The sequence below is a fragment of the Neolamprologus multifasciatus genome, chromosome 7 (assembly GCF_963576455.1).
Source record: "Neolamprologus multifasciatus chromosome 7, fNeoMul1.2, whole genome shotgun sequence".
Taxonomy (NCBI): domain Eukaryota; kingdom Metazoa; phylum Chordata; class Actinopteri; order Cichliformes; family Cichlidae; genus Neolamprologus; species Neolamprologus multifasciatus.
In genome coordinates this window covers 29,555,443-29,571,260 of record NC_140445.1, presented here as the reverse complement: position 1 = coordinate 29,571,260, position 15,818 = coordinate 29,555,443, and the positions used below count along the sequence as shown (strand labels likewise).

Sequence of the window (15,818 nt, the reverse complement as noted above, 5' to 3'; positions counted from 1 at the left end):
CCACATAAGGATGGAGCATTGGAATCAATAAGATGGTGAAATAACACGCAGGAAAAATGTTGATCATGTTGATTATGTTTATTCTAGTGTGCAGAGATTGGCTAATCTGACCAGGAAATGTTATAAATGGATTGTCGGAACAATCAGCGTTAAAATCACCTTTGACAGTCCAGACTAAGATGGCGTTGGACATCTTCAGGGCGGAAAAGGGTTGGTGTGACCAAGGTGTGGTTTGGCTTGTTGTATGTATATTTCATAATGATACAGCTCTGGATGGACCAGTTACCAGGGCATGGAAGGAGGACAGACTCATTAAATGAGGAGAAGGAATTTTCTGGGATTGGAGATCCTGTGGGTGAGTGGTTGACTAAAAGCATGCATAAAATAAAAGCTGTCGTTTGTTATTGATTGGTAATAGATTGATAATTGGCCACATTTATAGCTGTATTGACTTGTAGTGGACGTAGTCTACTTCATGTTTAAGCACTCTAATTAACAGATTGAAAATAGTGACATTAAAGGAAGAATATGCAGCACCACCCTGTCAAATGCCAGTGCCGGTGGGGCTCAGTGATGAATCAGGTGAGCCTCATGGCTGAATTAAAACATAGAGGCCCCTGCTGTGGTCAGTAAGGGATAAAAAAGGGTGTGTTTTACTGTTATTTTAGCATCAGCATTATTGTTACATCAGAATCATATAACAAGCATTGCATTGAACATTTATTGAAGCTATTGACATATTAACATTTGTATTACAGTGATTGTTATAACCCCATGTTAATCTTCTATCTACAGGTGTCAAAAGTAGTCAACAAGTTCATATTGAAGTGAAGTTCATATTAATACAGGTTTTGTTTGTAGACAATTGTGAAGACGCAGGCTCTGGGCGGAGCCAGGTGTTGAACAGATCTAACATGACAATTAAATTGATTTCATTCCCTAACACAGAATAACAAGACTGGAGCAACGACACTGGACAGGAGAAAGTCTGATACTTTCTAAGATATGAGCTCACTAACCTTTTCTTTTAATTTTCTAGCTTCATTGAATGGACACATGTTAGAATTAGAAATGGCTAATTTGTTTATGTCTTTTATTAGAATGACTGGTTTTAATCATTTTTATACATATCTTGCAAATGTGCTTATAATGAGTTGGCACTCGGTTTTTTGAAGGTCATAAGCTTCGTTCGGCGATAGTCCGGACTGATAAAGTGTAGGAAATGCCTTGAGTGCAGCGGGCTAAATGCAAACACGCTTACACACACATACACTAAATTAGGATAAGTCCTTGGGACATTCTGAATGTTCTAAACCAATTCTGAATCACCAAAAGATCAGTGGACAGCAACATTAGATTGTTAGAGCTAGGAAGAGAGGTGTTTTGGTTTTCTGTCTCTTACAGAGAAAGGAACAGACACCAGACGAGGTCACAGATATACGAGGATCCTTGGCAGCAGAGACAGACACGGTGACTGCTGAAACATCAACTGGGTTCAAGTGTCATGGCATTTTGGGCTCCAGTTAGTCACCTCAAAAGGATGGATCCCATAAACACAGCAATAACCATGAAGGGGTTGACGGAAATCCAGGAACACCACACCAACGACGTTCGAGAGGCTGTTGGTCATAAGGAGAACACCTTTCTGTTGCTTTTCATGGGGAACACAGCTGTGATCCCAGAATACACAGATCATTGTTTGAAATCGGGGCAGAATAATCCCCTGATCTGTGCAACGACTGAAGGGTTGTCTAACCCCTGATGTTGAAGGAAACAAGAGCCGAGGATCACCCGACTGGAAGACATTGGTGCCTACAGCAATAAAATAAAGGTTAAAAGCTCCTCGGACAGAGGTTCTAGTCCGAGTACGTTTGGAGGGTATAAGGTAGCACTGAAATAAAGCTGTGGGAGAACTGGGGAGTGATGGGAGTATCATCTATACCTACTGTTGTTGTTGTAATAAAAGTTTTTCTTGCATCTGAACTGCGCAAACACAGAGGTCATCTCACATATGGTTCACCCAACAGGGGGACAAAGGGCCTAAGGAGTAAGAAGAAATGAACCCGGTAACACTGGATTGGAGGGTGTAAGTGAGCTCTTTAAGTCTAAAGAGCTCATCAGGGGGAATTGTCAGATTATAATATTATTTTATGCCATGTTAGACCCCTAATTAAAGATTGTGAATTATTATGTAGTTTTAGTTTGCATTATGCTCCTGAATTAGAAGAGGGTGATAACTATTACATTTGGTAAACTGATTTGCATTATATTAGACTGTTGATTTTTTGTGAATGAATGATATTGTTTTGTGATGCATTATACTGCTGAGTTATAAGAAAATATTGTTCACAGAAAGTCATCGTCTCATTTGTCTGATTAGAAGAGAACAGAGCATTCTGCCCCATCAGCAGGAGCAGATAAACAGGGAGCCAAGGTTGTAGCTTAGGCGCTGTGTGAGAGAAAGAATGTGAATGTTTAGGCTTTTATGATTAGGTGGGGGCCACTAGAGGCTATAAGAGTTTGATCAAGGCTCCACCATTTCGAGATCTGATGCTGTCTGTTGTATGGTGTCCATCTCCCACGCGTGTGTTCATTAAATCATCGTTTGACTTGACCCGGCCGGACCAGTGTGGTTATTTTGGTTTTCCTCTTGTATCCATTCCCAATATTTGAATCCGTAACACTAGTCAAACACATATCTCTCCATTTTCAAAATAATTAAAGTGTATTTACTTTTACTCTCTAGTTATTTCTCCAAATGTCTATTACAAATCTGCGGGAACATATTTCCCCCATGGTTTACACCATTCATACCCAGCAGCTTTTTAGAGTGAAGATTCTGGTCATTTTCACTCATTTCATACATTTCAGATTCAGTGAGAATTTTGTTGTCTGAATAACAGGTGCTTGGTGGATGAGTTGACCTGGAGGGAGCAGTTGTCACCACAGCAGTGTTGAAGCCAAAGATCATGTGACAGATGAGCAACGGAAAGATTGTAGCTGTTCTCAGTTGAACACTGAACTCTTCAGGGCATCTGTTTCATGATTATTATGGACCTGGTTGCAGCAGTGTTGCTGGGAATGCCATCAACCTCTCTCAATGGGAGAAAGCAGGTGACATATAGAGGTGTTTGCCACCAGACAGCTGTAGTGTCATGGGACTTGCGGCTGGGACACTATCGAAATAACCAGCTTTATGCTAACCCAGGGCATGTGTGGAGCATAGATATTTTTAGCATGATGGGAAAAATCTAGAATTCATAGCAAATAAGGGCCTCCAAAAGCTTATTCTAGCTGAATGGCAGTAATATGCTTACTGTATAGAAAAGTAATGACAAAAACATCAGAATAACATGTGAAATGCAGATTTATGCAAACTGGGAATGACTATGTTTTGTATAAAAAGGATTTTTGTGATGCTACACTTTAGAAAGGCACATAAATCATTTAAAAAGGAAGTCAGAAATGCAAGGTCTAGCTAATCTGTGAAACAATGAAACAGCTTAGTTAGCATCATAGCCACACTTTCACAGGTCAAGACAAAAACACGAATAACTTTTCAAAATATTTACCCAGATGTTTCCTTCTAGGTTCTGTAATAAAACTAGCAGAGCGGACGTGAGACTTACACAGGGGCTGTAAATACTGCATAAAATGGAAGGAATTTGAGGAATATAAATCGAAAGTAATAGGAGGTTGCTGTGTACGTGGTACTCATTAATCAGTATCATCCTGCTATCTTGTTGTCTGATAGCTAAAAACTTCCACAATCAGTTTATGCTGATTATGGAAGCTGTAGTTTCATTTTTCAAAACCCAAAACAGCTGTTTAGGTCCTGCCATGATGGCTTAATTAGCTACAAAGAGAACAGCAGACCCCAGATGTCACACTTTTTGAAATAAGACATGTTCCCTATGTCACTTCCTAATAAGATACTAATCGCTTAGTTAGAATTCCTAATCCTAATTTTATGGATTGGACAAATCTATCAATAAAATCCACAGAACTGCACTGTAGGATTAAAAACTGGTATATAGTTTGAAATCTGCTTTTGACATGTTGAAAATTGAAACAAAAACTCTAAGAGATTGCGTTTTTGTACCATGACTACCAATATAAATAAATGGCTCGCTTTCGTTTACTCTAGTTAGCCTCCATTTGGGTCCTCCAACTCCACAATATATCATCTGCATACTCCGCAGTTCATGACACACTAGAATACTAACTTGTGTCAGTGTGCAGGACTGGAGCCTATAATATTAACTAACAATTATCCCACAACTCATTTCTCACCATGTTATGGAGTCATACAAACGTAAGTAGGTAGTGTACAAAATTATGTTCTATGTGGAGTATTTGAGTAAAAGGGTAATGTGTAATACATCCCAACACGAATTCTAAATTGGCCATAGGTGTGGCTGTTTAGGTTATCAGGTTAACCTCCACCCCATCGTCTTGCCCCATGTCAGCTGGGTTTTAGGCTCAAGCCCTACCTTAACCCTGATCTGGATATGCAGTTCAGAAGCTGGATGGACTGGAAAATTAGAATTTTATGTATATCACATTTATCTGCAGGCGCTGTTTCAAAGAGGATTGAGTGTTTGCTTGTTTAAAAGTATTGAAAAAGTCAACATTTTTCATGGGCTTTACTTATTTTTTTTCACACAACTGTAGACAGGCAGCTGTTCTCTGAAATTGCTCCAGGGATAGAGAACTAATCAGCCAGTCATGGTGTAATGCGTGGCTGGTGGGTAAAATAGCCTGATCGTATGGAAGTTGGATTTAGTCCATTTTCAAGTGAGAATGGTTCTCAGGAAATCTTGCAGTTTATTTCTACCAGGTAAAATTTAATTGTCTCAAATTCAAATTTAGTTGTATCAAATTCAAAAATATTGAATGTAATATGCAGACTAAATAGACTGACATACTTTTGAGATACATAAAGATTAATATTACATTATGAGAGTTTATATAATTAATTCATCTACATCATAAATATGATTTATAGTTACTGCTGAATATTCTGCTTGACTTTGCAGTTCATATATTCAGTTTTGCTTTAATTTCCATCTCTCTCCATCGGGCTTTGAACCAAGAAAGATCAGTAAAGGATCAGGCTGTGCATAAACCCTTCATTCTGACATTTACATCCTAGATCTTTTTTCTTTTCTTTTTTCTATTTATCACCGTGTTCCATTCGCCGAGCACTCTAAAAGCTGGACTTTTTGTGACTCATTCATTTGGTCCTGTGGGAAAATTCTTTCAAGGCAGACCACTTTGTATTATGAGAAATTAATTGCCTAAAAGAGAGTATACTGCATAGCATCACAAAGCGACGGAGCACTTCTGCGGGAAGTCAGTGTTCTGCAAACTGTACTGCAATCAGCTGGCAAAAAAAGTAGTTTTCTAGAAAAATGCTCAAATCTGTTACATGTAAGGAATTATAAAAATCAAATGTTTTCTATTGCACATAATATGTTACATTTTGTATCTGCTAGAGCCTGATGAAACACTTCTATAATATAATAATAATGTGTATGTGTTAGTCCCCATAGGGAAATTACTCCTCTGCATTTAACACATTCACCCAGTGAAGCAGTGGGCAGCCACCAATGCAGCACCCGGGGAGCAGTGTGTAGGGACGGTACTTTGTTTGCTTATTGTTTCATTGAAACCTTTACTGCAGGGGTGTCCAATTTCAGGCCTCAAGGGCTGGTGTCCTGCAGGTTTTAGATATCATCCTGGGCCAACACACCTGAACCAAATGATTAGTTCATCACCAGCCATTTAAATCAGCTATGTTGGATCAAGGACACATCTAAAACCTGCAGCACACTGACCCTCAAGGCCTGGAGTTGGACACCCCTGCTTTACTCCAACTGCCCATCATTTAGAAACCAATGCCATTTAATATCTGATGGTTCTACAGGTTATACTTTCATTAAAAAATGCAAAATGTCCTGGGAAAAAAGTTGGCAGTGTCCCCAATTTATGGATAGTTTAGAAAACAAGGATGAGTAACGCTCACATGAGGTGCATATTATAAGCAAGAAAGAAGTAACACTTGCTCTTTAGCTTATCAGTAATATGTAGTGTAATAGTCTGTCAATTTTAATGTTAATTGCAAGAGAATAAATGATGAGGACCAACCTCTGTGTTTCACAAATGTAATTCTGTCTTGCATAATAAATCTAGCTGTGGTTTGCAGGAGTGCAAATTTCCATAAATATAAAACAAGATTACCACACTCTCTGGTATAGTAGAAAGCTTGACTGGGGCAAGTCAAACGTAAGCTGCATAGTAAAGTAGCTGCAGGCCATGCATACATGCTTGTTACACTTGCACATAAATCAATGTTGTTTCACTTCTATTTTTTTTAAAGTTATTATGATTTTCAATGTTGTTTCACTTGATACATATTGCAACATATAGACATAAACATGTTGAGAAACCACAGTTTAATAAGCCTTTTCTTATCTATTGTTGCTGTTGCAATACTTTTGTTCTTAAATCCAGTTGATAAGATTAGTTTAAAACAAAATACTGGCATTTGAGGGAACTGTGCAAAAATATTGTAAACATATTTGGGTTTTTTCCAAAACGTTTTAACAATCAGTCATCAAAGATAATATTTAAATCTGATTCAGGGGACCAGGGATGTCAAGCATAAGGTCCAGGGGACAGAATCTCCCCAGCAAAGACTGAAGGAGTTGTAGATTTTGAACTTTTAACTGCTTTACAGTTTTTCCTGTCAATAAAGAATGACCCTCATTCATACTACACTATTATTAGTAATAGATAAACAATTAAATAACAGAAAGTTGCTGTTTTTTCACTATTTTATACATTTATGATTTTACAGTCGATTCACAGAAAGACAAGAAAAAAATAAATTTTCTTTGAATGAACAAAAATGATATTTTATCATTACAGTACAGGGCAATGAACTACAGAACTTTTTCTGTAATTGTACATGTTGATCATGTAGCTTCACTGGTTTGGCACACTTGAGATTACAGTAGTGAATATGTGGCTCAATGTGTAAAATGAGTTTGACATCCCTGCCATAGATGGTTGACTGAGTAAACAATCTGATATAGTGGCTCTTTATATATTTATTTGGGCATTCAAATAATTTGGATGTCAGGTAGGGCTCACTGAAAAAGGAAAATGTGTTTTTTCACTTTTATCCTATGACGAATCACATCTCGTTAGGATTGAGGGGTTTCCAGGGGGTTTAAAGTCAGTGTGCAAAAGTTAAAATCACACATGACGGGATAGCAAAGCCTAAGAAGATAAAGGTGGGGAAAAAATGAAGATAAAGACCTAAACCTAAGATATAAATGTGCATTTTCACAGAGATACACTATACACCCTTCATAGAGTTCAGTGAGCAAAAGTCCTTTATAACTAGATATTGTGCCGAGACAAATTTCCACAGGTTATCTTATTTATTTTTTCCCCACCATAGACAATCCGTCTTGATAGAAATCATTTTAAACTGATCCATGCCCGTCAAAGTAAAGGTTAGTACCCACATGTGCCAGCTGGATGAACCATAAAGATAGAAAATGGTATATGATAAATGTCCCCTCTGAGGCTTGTATTCCCTGAACCAATGTCAGTGAAACACTTTCTGTTTGCTTCAGGCGAGGATTGGTTTAACAAGGAGGAATACTCTCAGCAGAGATTTCTATGCTGCTACAAAGGCAGCAGCATTTCCTTTTTTCTATATTTTATTTTTAAGAGCAAAATGTTTTCTTGCTTAAAAAAACATTCATTGTTGCTGATTAATGTTGTGAGAGTAATGAATAAGATGGATTTAAGTGCACTCCCATTCCTTTTCATTTAACTTGCTTGGTCAGTGATGTACACACAACAACAACCTTGTGGTTATATCATGTTAAAAATCTTTTTATTTTTTATTTTTTTTGGGTGATGCATGAGGCGAGAACACAAGGCAGCCTTGACACTGAGTTAGACTTGGTCTGGAAAATATATGATTCACCCAGACGTCATTCTTTGGCTGCAAATACCATCATTTTATCTTTTCATGAAGTGGAAGTGAATCACGTCACGTTGAATAAAAAGTTCAACCATAGTTTTTATTTCGAGCATAGAAGGTAAAGTAGCAGCTCCGGATGTAGTGAACGACAGCACGTCAGCAAGTAGTTTTGAAGGTCAAATAATTGTTTGGTATGATAAGTTGAGTGGTGAGAAATATGGAGCTTAAGATAAGTATATTGGGGCCTGGTTTAAATATTTTAGCTACATTTATGCTTGGAGATGTGCTTTCTCAAACTGAAGCTGTTTTCGTAGGAACAGGCAGGACAAACTGAAAACAAACTTAAAATTATGTAGTGTAAATTGGCAGACAAACAGGCAATGGTGGTATTTTAATTAGGTTAGTTTGTTTAAAATAGTGTTGAAATGGTAGTTAGTTGTTGACATCTCTAAATTTTTTTTGGAATTTAAAGTGCTCTTTATTTAAATAATCAATGTGATTCTTGGTTTTCTTAGGGACCACATTATTTAATGTATTTCCTTCCCCTTAGTGTAACCACTCAAACTGTTGTTTTCCAGTTTCATTTTGATAAACTTAGTCTTGTGTATTTTGTATGTACTTTTAACTTCCTTGTCTAATTTTTCTGATGACTTGGAGCTATGTTCCCTGCTGTTTAGCATCTCTCTAAGTGCCTTGTTGTAATCCTGTTTCCTTTGTGTACTGTTCTCTAGTTCCCCATGTTTCTGTTTCCCTGCTTTCTCTCGTGGACTTTGGTTTGCCTTTTTTTAAAAATGTAATCGATGCCTGCCTTTGACTCTGCATTTGAGTCATCCAGTCTGCCTTTACAAACATTTTTGAGAGAATAACTCACTGAATTCTAGCACAGTACTGTTATAGGTTGTCACCAGTGCAACAAGTATGTTTGCAAATTGCAAAAGTGGAAGCGGTTGGAACCACAGCAATTTAGCCACAAAGTGGCAGGCCAGATAAAAAGCAGGGTGGCAAAGTGTTGAGGCATGTAGTGAAATCTGCCAAAGCTCTGCTGATTCAATAACTGCAGATTCTAACCCTCCTCTAGTATTAACATCAGCACAAAAATTATGTCCTAAGAGCTTCATGGCATGGTTTTCATGGCTGAGCAGCTCCACTTGGAGTAATGTGTAGATGGCCCAGTGCATTTGTGTGTCTCTGAACTCGATTCTGTGTTCAAAGACATCCAAAGTCAGCAGAGACAGAGCAGTCCTGTGGGTGTGCCAGTTTAACTATACTGAGCTTGTCTGATTAGAAGAGTTCAATAGTTCATAATGAGTGGAGCCACTTAGGATCAGTTGTAATAACTATCCTTGGAGTTCTGATTACGTGATTGGTGTTGCAGCGGTCTGACCCTTTTTTTTTTTTAACTGAGTTCTTATGTGGATGAAACACATGGATACCGGTTTAACTTGGACATCTATATCAATTTTTGCTACAAAACTGTGCTTCCCTTTTCACAGCTACTTTTCTGAGACACCTTGCCTATATTAATCTGACAGTAAATTCAGACTTGAACTTGAAACATACTCAAATAATACAGATGTCTTGCCTAAACACATGACCTTTTAGTAAGAAAGTGACATTTCACATTTAGCATGGAACACTTTCTGCAATGTCAGGAAACTGCGAGAGCATGACACTGGCTGCCATCAGGAGAGAGACACACTCCCCAGGTAGTTCAACATCTACAAGCTACTGACCTTCAGACAGCTTGCTTGAGTTGTCAGGTTGGCTAAAAACCTGTAAAAGATGAAGGGAAGTTGACAAGGTGGTGGGACGGGAAATTTTTCAGTGAGCAAGGTGACACGATGGAGATATTTTGAAAAAGGTCACTCCAGGTACATCATTACCTCCTCAAGGCATATCAAAGAGCTGTGCATCTACCTGGATGTCTGCATGTTTTTTTAAATTCAAACATATCCAATCCAGTGTGTGTCTTTCTTGTGTGTGGGTGTGAGTGTGTGTGTCTGTTCTGGTATCTGACACTCTCAGACAGCCAGTAGCATGGCTCAGTGAGGGAGATGGCGTGATCACTGGACCGTGGTTTGTCTTATGCTGTCACACATACACACACTCACAGATAGACAGCCACTAAGGCCGCCAAGATAATACACCTCTCTGGTGTTGCTTTTACACCAATAAAGTGGAAATTGATATATGAACTAACCAAGAGTAAAACATAATTGTACATTTAAGCCCATAAATCCCAAGAACAGAGATCCAAACATGTCTGGATAGAAGCGATAAAGAATAAAAAAGCAAGGCAGCAGAAAACTTCTTTTTTTACAGCTGTGCATCCTGCAATTTACTTTATTGGGCAACATGAACTGTGCTCAGTGCACTCACAGTCTCTCTGTTGTATTTAAGATATAAAAGAAAATGGGTTTCAGCTTTCTGAGTCATAAAGAAGACATATGCATATGTCATGCATATTCATATTTATCAAACATACTGTCAGGGTAGCATCATAAACTTGATCTGAAATGATTCCTCTCCAGGCTGAACTGATCATAAAAAAATGCAACACTGGTCATTTGTTCAAACAACTGCTATTAATGTGTGTCAAAGTCAGAAGTAGTCAGCACGGTGTTGTTGTGCTCTCCAGGATCAGGCTGGATTGGATCAGTGAGTAAACAAAGCATATAGTGTTGACAAGACAGACTGATGATTATTTCTTGTCTTTTGGAGGGTTTTTTGTTAATGTTTTTTAAGATTACCACAATATTTCAGCTGCTTTCACCAAGTGAAATTATTTTTATTATTATTTTTTACTAATTTCATTTGTAATCCAAACAGTCTTTCATCTTTTTCATTTAGCATCATTTTACTGTACCCACTAAAGTGAAGAGAAGTGAATGGAACTTTAAAATGTAACATTGAAAGGACGCCCTAAATGATACTTACAGAGCATCTTGAGAACATACAGTTGTCTACAGTCTAATAAGACCTACGTTTTCTTGAACCTTCTATATCCTATACATTTAGTGCGAAATTTTCGCAACAGTTCTTTCAAGCTGCTTTATAATGTGAAGATCATATAATAACAGAGAGAAAACCCTAGTAATCAAATGACAAAGAAGGAGAGCGACAGGACAGAAGGCGCATGGTGGGAGAGAACCAGGGATTATTGATAACTAATGATTAAACGCAAAATGGTTTATAAACAAATAGTGAGTGAAAAGAGGTAAGTAAATGACATGTGATACACACACACACACACACACACATATATATATATATATATATATATATATATATATATATATATATATATATATATATATATATATATATATATGGTGTACACCCTGGACAGTTTACCAGTCTGTTGTAGAACTAATACTCAGAGACAGACAACCATTCATACCTGTTAGCTTAATTTCCATGTATCTGGATTTTGGAGACAGAGAACCCACACAACCATGCTGTAAATGTGCAAATTCCATACAGAAAGACCCCATCCAGCCAGTGGATTTAAAACCAGGACATTCTTCCCATGAGGAGATAGTGCCAACCTGCAAACAGTGCTCCCACACACAAAAAATGTATATAAAAAATTTACCTATATCTCTCTTTTTGATACTTCAAATGTCTTTGATTACAAATGGAATTGAATGCACAGAAAATATTAACTTTTTAATATAATTAATTTAAGCCATTTAAGAGGGCTGATTTCTCAGAGAAACACAAAACCTTTAAGATCTAGCATTTAACTGCATTAGTATTAGTGCGCAAAAGAGATAGACTTGTGTTCAGTTTAGACAAACAAATCAAATTAGATTACAAACCTGTTCTCTTGAGACTTCCTGTAAGAATATTGTCTACAGGGGATAAAATGTGCTATTATACTGAACATCTGTATGCACTGAGCCCAGAGTTTGATTTTTGATTGACTTTTGACTGGGTATCACTCTTTGCAAACATACTAAGTATATTGTTAAAAAATGTTCCCAAAATTTGAATGATGTTTGAGATTAAGCATGTGTCCAGTAAAACTGTGTGTACCCTTCTGCTCGCCTTTTTCTCTTCCAAGCTTCTTCACAATGTTCCTCACTCCTTTTTTTCCCCTGACACTTCTTGTTTTCTCTTTCTCTTCATTCTCCTCAGATTTGTAGCCAACACATCATTTGAGGGCCAGAGCGGTTTCATATCCAGCAACAGTCAGAGCCAGAATGTCATCTCAGAAGCCCATCACTACATCTGGTCCCTCCAGCTGGATCCCTTAGGCCAGCCAACCTGGACCCGCCTGGGACGCTGGCGCAGGGGGAGAATTCTGATGGACCCAGCAGCCTGGCCAAACCATCCAGGTTCTGGAGGAGGTGGCGATTGGCGCCGGCCTCCACGGTTGCACATGCGAGTAGTGACACTGGTGGAGCACCCATTTGTATTTACCCGTGAAGTGGATTCGGATGGGTTATGTCCTGCTGGGCAGCTGTGCCTGGACCCGCTTACCAATGACTCTTCAGTTTTGGAAGGACTTTTCCAGAACCTCAGAGGAACCAATGGATCTGTTCCCACAGATCTAAAGAAATGCTGCTATGGCTACTGCATTGATCTATTGGAGAAGCTGGGGGAGGACATGGGCTTTACTTTCGATCTCTACATTGTTGGTGATGGGAAATACGGGGGGTTTAAGAATGGTCGTTGGACAGGATTGGTGGGTGATCTTCTCAGTGGTGCTGCCCACCTGGCAGTGACATCTTTTAGCATTAATTCAGCTAGGAGCCAGGTGATTGACTTCACCTCACCTTTCTTCTCCACGAGCCTAGGAATTCTGGTCAGTGTTGCTCTTCACTCTCTGGCTTCTTTTTCCTCCTCTTTTCCTCTCCACTTCTTCTCCTAATTTCTGTTACTCTTTAACCCATCTCTCTTTGGTGTGTGTCATTGACCTCACCTCAACTCTCTCCTCTCAGTATGCAGACGGTCAGTATCAATATGTTTTACCACTGCCAACCATACATTATTGGATTCCAGTGCAATCCCATATGCGGGGCTGTTCTGGGGGTTATACAGCTTTGCAGAAAGAACTTATTATTACAATTACTGCAACTAGTCTCAACAGCTGACAGGCATAGGGATGGTGGTAATCACTATTGTTACTTTTTCCTAGTATGCTGCTACAGATGTAGACGTTCTGCTTTATTTACAGTGGATGTATTTTCTATTATCTGTATTTTTTTCTTTTTCCCATTCCACTAGAAGTATCTCTCTTACAAACAGCAGCATCAGAAACAGCATTTGCTTCACAATCACTGGACTGTGAAACCAATTTTCTCCAATTGAGGCAAGGGCACTATAATGAATTTGCACCATCCCACTGTGATCAGTTTTTATTATTATAGAGTTTATTTGTAGTGAAGGGAGGGAGGATGGGGAGGGGGGCTGAGAGGATCTTTCCATAATAGTCCTAATTAATGTCTTCCAAAAACTCCACATTTCCTCTGGTTTATGAAACATTCAGAACAACAGTAATTTTTGATAATTACAACATCTTTTCAGTTTTGCAATATTCCTTATGCAGTGCTTTTTTTTTTCTTCAATCCTGTATCCCCACCTGCCCAGGTGCGTACTCGTGATACAGCTGCACCCATCGGTGCCTTTATGTGGCCTCTACACTGGTCCATGTGGCTCGGCATCTTTGTTTCCCTCCATGTCACCGCCATCTTCCTTACTCTGTATGAGTGGCACAGTCCATTTGGTATGACGCCACGTGGACGCAACCGCGACCGAGTGTTCTCCTTCTCCTCAGCACTTAATGTGTGCTATGCCATTCTCTTTGGAAGAACAGTGGCCATCAAGCCACCAAAATGCTGGACTGGGCGTCTGCTGATGAACCTTTGGGCCATCTTCTGTCTATTCTGTCTGTCCACCTATACTGCTAACCTGGCTGCTGTAATGGTTGGGGAGAAAACTTATGAACAGTTGTCGGGAATCCATGATCCAAAGGTAAAAAACAGTCTTTAGTCACCACTCATGTCTTTATATTGGAGCCAAAGGAAAATATACACACAGATTTATTGAAACACTGACTACAGTGGAATATATAAGGAGAAATATTCAGTGTGATATGAGTACGTCTTCTTCCTGTGTTAATATTGATATTATTAAATCATAATAACAAATTACAATGATAACATTTTGCTTCTGAGTTGTTTTTGTTCTAAATGAATTTCATTTAAACAAATATTTAAAATGTCTAGAGGTTATTTGTTTGCTTTTGTACTTACACTGATGTTTCATTGTCTTAAAATTGTTACTCAGCAAATATACTCTTTAATTAAACACCCTTGTAGGGGCGCGTGGGAATTAAGGTGATTAATTGGTTTTCGGCAGCTCATTAAGTCACTGAATAACAAGAATGCAGGAATGTTTAGAGTCGGCATGTTCAAGAAAAAAAAAGAAACAAATTAGTGTAAAGAAACAAAGAAAATGTAAAGCAACAAACTTTCTTGATTTGAGTTCTGAAGGTATCTTGTTTTATTTCTTGTTTCTTGCAGCTGCACCATCCCTCTCAGGGATTCAGATTTGCTACAGTGAGAGAAAGCAGTGCAGAGGACTACGTCAAGAAGAGTTTCCCCGAGATGCACGAGTACATGAGAAGATACAATGTCCCGGCAACGCCAGATGGCATACATCATCTCAAGTAGGGCTATAAGATGCATACAGGCCACATATAGCCTACAGGCAGACATACATTTTTTTGGAGGACCATAATCAAATCTTTATTGATTTATGCTCAGTCTTTACTGATCCAGGTACTGCTGTCAGCTTTCCTAATATCCGCTCAGTTAGGTAACTTCTCTAGTCATTGCCCCTGAAAATCAACTTCTGTTTGGTTACACAAGTGAAAAAAAGAAACTGCATCATCTTTGATAAAAAAAATAAAAAAATAAGAGTGTACGCATACTGAATGAAAGCCAGATTTGGAAAAAAAAGAGAAGAAAATTGCATCCCTGCTGCTGTCATTCCCCACCACAAGCCTGCCTGTTCTCATTCAGATCTTACCCTCCTCTTTTTCCTGCCACTGCTGTCATCCTCAGCCCTTTCAACATTCAACTAGCAACCCCATGGTGCATAACAGAATATAGTTTTAGGTTTGTTTGTTTTTTAAAAGACAGCAGGTCTGCATGGAACACAATTTGAACGGATGAAACAAGATTTATTTTTACTGAGCTTGTAAAATGCTGATTAGAGGGAAAGCAAAAATGTCATCTTTAGAAAATTACAACTTGGCTACAAGACAGTATACAAATGTGCCGCAATGCAATCCTCTGCATTGGGATTTACTTCACTAGGGACTAAGCATTATGTATATACATATGCAAGACACTTGTACACTAACAGACTGATAGTATATCTCTAATATATACTGCACTAATTGCACTAAAGTTTTCATAGAAGTGTAAGTATACTTGCTTTTCTTGGATTTTACTTTGGATCATATCTTTTGTCATATTTTAATAATTAATTCAATGTACTGCCTGTGGGGTGGAGGAATGTAGTCTTTTCAGCTTCAATGTTTATTTGAGGGGTAATTAGAGTGAGGTCAGCTCTTGTGAGCAATGTTTTTTTTTTCTTTTTTCCTTCCTAATAAGAATGGACCAACTTTCCACAGTACACAGTGCTATGTAGAAATATTTTTATCTTTTTTTCAATGCCAGACTGCTGTTTAGCGAAAAAAAAAAAAAAGTATTTATAGTTGTAATGTCCTCCCCCTCCAATGCCTTGCTAGTGTTGACAAACAGACTAAACTCCATGCTGACCACCAGCAATTTAATGC

The 15,818-nt window shown here is 38.3% G+C and overlaps 1 protein-coding gene across 1 annotated transcript in view; it reads left to right on the top strand.

The window, feature by feature from the left end:
- The window catches only part of grin3a (glutamate receptor, ionotropic, N-methyl-D-aspartate 3A), a 93,045-nt gene that overhangs the window by 56,502 nt on the left and 20,725 nt on the right, over positions 1 to 15,818 (top strand). The window contains exons 3-5 of the mRNA XM_085164708.1: positions 12,146 to 12,815; positions 13,601 to 13,984; positions 14,536 to 14,681. Coding sequence (XP_085020834.1) covers positions 12,146 to 12,815; positions 13,601 to 13,984; positions 14,536 to 14,681 — 1,200 coding nt within the window. The remainder of the gene's footprint in view (positions 1 to 12,145; positions 12,816 to 13,600; positions 13,985 to 14,535; positions 14,682 to 15,818) is intronic.